This window comes from Lolium rigidum, unplaced genomic scaffold (assembly GCF_022539505.1).
Source record: "Lolium rigidum isolate FL_2022 unplaced genomic scaffold, APGP_CSIRO_Lrig_0.1 contig_50432_1, whole genome shotgun sequence".
Classification (NCBI taxonomy): Eukaryota; Viridiplantae; Streptophyta; class Magnoliopsida; order Poales; family Poaceae; genus Lolium; species Lolium rigidum.
The window spans coordinates 52,087-54,384 of NW_025900792.1; the positions used below are offsets into that span (position 1 = coordinate 52,087).

The 2,298-nt window shown below is 54.8% G+C and overlaps 1 protein-coding gene across 1 annotated transcript; it reads right to left on the bottom strand.

The window, feature by feature from the left end:
- Window positions 1-781: 781 nt before the first annotated feature.
- Window positions 782-1,967, bottom strand: LOC124681636. The gene is made up of 3 exons (XM_047216508.1): window positions 1,875-1,967; window positions 1,633-1,733; window positions 782-1,524 (listed from the first exon to the last, which is right to left on the bottom strand). The coding sequence occupies exons 1-3, from the start codon at window positions 1,965-1,967 to the stop codon at window positions 1,167-1,169; spliced, it is 552 nt and encodes a 183-aa protein (XP_047072464.1). The 3' UTR covers window positions 782-1,166.
- Window positions 1,968-2,298: the final 331 nt, after the last annotated feature.

Genomic DNA, 2,298 nt, shown 5'->3' on the forward strand with positions numbered 1-2,298 from the left:
AGGTTGTACGGGTTCGGTGACCACCCTCAAGGGTCCCTTAGTGGATCGAGGCTTTCCCCTTGCTGAAAAGGCTCGAGGAGAATACGGTGGCCCTAGCGGCTCATTGGAGTGCCTCGTGCCTCCACACCGCTCCAACGGAGACGTAGCACCCTTGGGTGTGAACTTCGGGATACATAGTCGTCTCCTCGTGCACCGGTTACTTCTCAACCCGAGCTCCTTTACCTATGCGCTTTACATTATGATATCCGTCATGCTTGATGTTCTATACCTAGCTTGTTATCACCTTGTTGCTCATCATGCTTAGCATAGGTTGTTGGTGCACATAGGCAAACCCTAATTGATAGGCTTTAAGCTAAACAAGTAAACCTTGTGTAGTTTTATTTTTTCCTTGTTTAGCTCTCAAGTAGAAGTTTTTATAACCCGCCTATTCACCCCCCCCTCTAGGCGACGTCCTTGTACATTCACTCGTGCATGCCCGCTTTTGCATTGCTCAGGCATGGCTCGACAAAAACAGCGGATTCGGGCGTTGTCTCCGGGCATGCATCAGTGATGCTTTGAGCTTCACGTTGTGCGAGACAGAGGCCTCATGCGACTAATCAATCGCTTCGATATCATACCGCCGCAGCCTGTTTGGAGGGTCCTACCAAATGCGTCGGTACTCCCCTATGCGGGTTGATTGCAACTCACTCTTAACATTGATCACAAAGCAAATCTAACAATCCAGAGATATTTATTTTTTCTAGTTGCGGCCTTACTTGCAATTGAAAAGATCAGTTGCATCTGAAAAATCTTGCATCTTTAAAATCTTATCTGCAACCCCCTTACAACGTTAAGTGCATGAATCACAATGTAAATTGACTAGCGAAACAGAAAAGAAAAATACGGGCAGAAGCAATGCCAGGAATGTCGTGTACGAATGATCATTTGCTTAAAAAAAACAGTGTTCCATCGGGTCTCAGATTTCTTCAGTGTTGTATCGGGTCTCAGATTTCTTCGAGGGAGGCGCCACATATTGCCTGTGAATCCTGTGCAGTTAGCTGTAGTGGATTTGATTAAGCTGTTGTATAAGAATAAAAGCGAGAGCTATCGATCAATGCGGCAAAGGTAGCTGTGCGGAATGGATGGAAGCATGAGAGACTCAACACAGCAGCGCGCGCCGAGCTGGTTCACGGAGCGGGCCTAGCTCCACCATTCCTCGCCCGCTTTGGGGAGCCCGGCTGGAACCCGCCACCTCCATAATAGCTGAACTCGTCGCCGCCACCGTCGCATGGCAGGTTACTAGCCTCCATGGCCGCCTCGTGCTTGACGCGGCCGCTGCGATTCTTGTTGCTGGCCCTGGGCCTGCGCCGCCTGCGTGTCGACCACGCCATGTGGCCGTCGCAGAGCATGTACCCCGGCACGGCCTCGTTCTTGCAGCGCCAGCGCTTCCCGTCGTTCCGGGTGCACCTCGCGGGCAGCGCCGCCGTGCTGGCGCCGTGCGTGGCCGGCTCTGAATCCGGTTTCTGTTTCTGAACGCCCGTTGCGCTGCACAGGCAGGGCGAAAGACAATGTTAGCCAAAAAAAAAAAAAAAAAAAAAATCGGACGGAATCAGATGCCTTAGGTGTAGAGGGAGGAGAGCAGTTCACACGCACCTTCTCTCGGAAGCGGCTGGTACCAGGTCTTCTTCCTCTCCGACTCCGACGACGGGCAGGCTTGCTTTATCCTCCTCCACCTCCTTCTCGTGGGGCCTCTCCTGCGCACCCAAAACGGCAGCCAAACGGAGCGGGTGAGCGGATAACCTCCACGAAAACCGGCACGACAATCAGATGAAGAGAGCAGGACCCAAGACAAGAGACCAAGAACAAGTGAAGCCTCCAGGCGGCAGGTACCTCACCTTGAGCTGCTGCTGCGGCGGTGGGGATTCGGCGCGGTGGCGCGTCGGTCCCGGTGAGGCGGCCCTGGCTGGCGTGCGCTTACGGATCCTCATGGCCCCGGCCGCCACGGCCTGCTCCGGTCCGGATGGTGCGCGCGCGATCAGATGGGGTTGTTCCCGCGCTTTCTCCCGCTCCGCCGCCTCTCTTCTCTCTGCACGTCTCTGCTTTTGGCTTCTTGATCTGCACTGCTAGTGCCACTGTGCCAGTTGCCTGCCCGCTTGGTCAGTCGGCCACGGCCACGCCTGCGAGCTTTTTCGTACTGCCGGTTTTGTCCCCGCATTTTACCTACTGTACCTTCTTCGTGTGTACCCCTCGCTACGTGATCCGGTCGTGCCGTGCGCGCGTGGAGAAGGGCACGGGGGGATTAAAGCTGGCTTGGGCACG

Excerpts from the sequence above, each read along its gene's own strand:
- LOC124681636 (XM_047216508.1), bottom strand. The coding sequence starts at position 1,967 with ATGAGGATCCGTAAGCGCACGCCAGCCAGGGCCGCCTCACCGGGACCG. Across the intron at positions 1,734-1,874 it reads CGCCGCAGCAGCAGCTCAAG|GAGAGGCCCCACGAGAAGGA; the intron begins GTGAGGTACCTG and ends TTGGGTGCGCAG. Across the intron at positions 1,525-1,632 it reads CCAGCCGCTTCCGAGAGAAG|CGCAACGGGCGTTCAGAAAC; the intron begins GTGCGTGTGAAC and ends CTGCCTGTGCAG.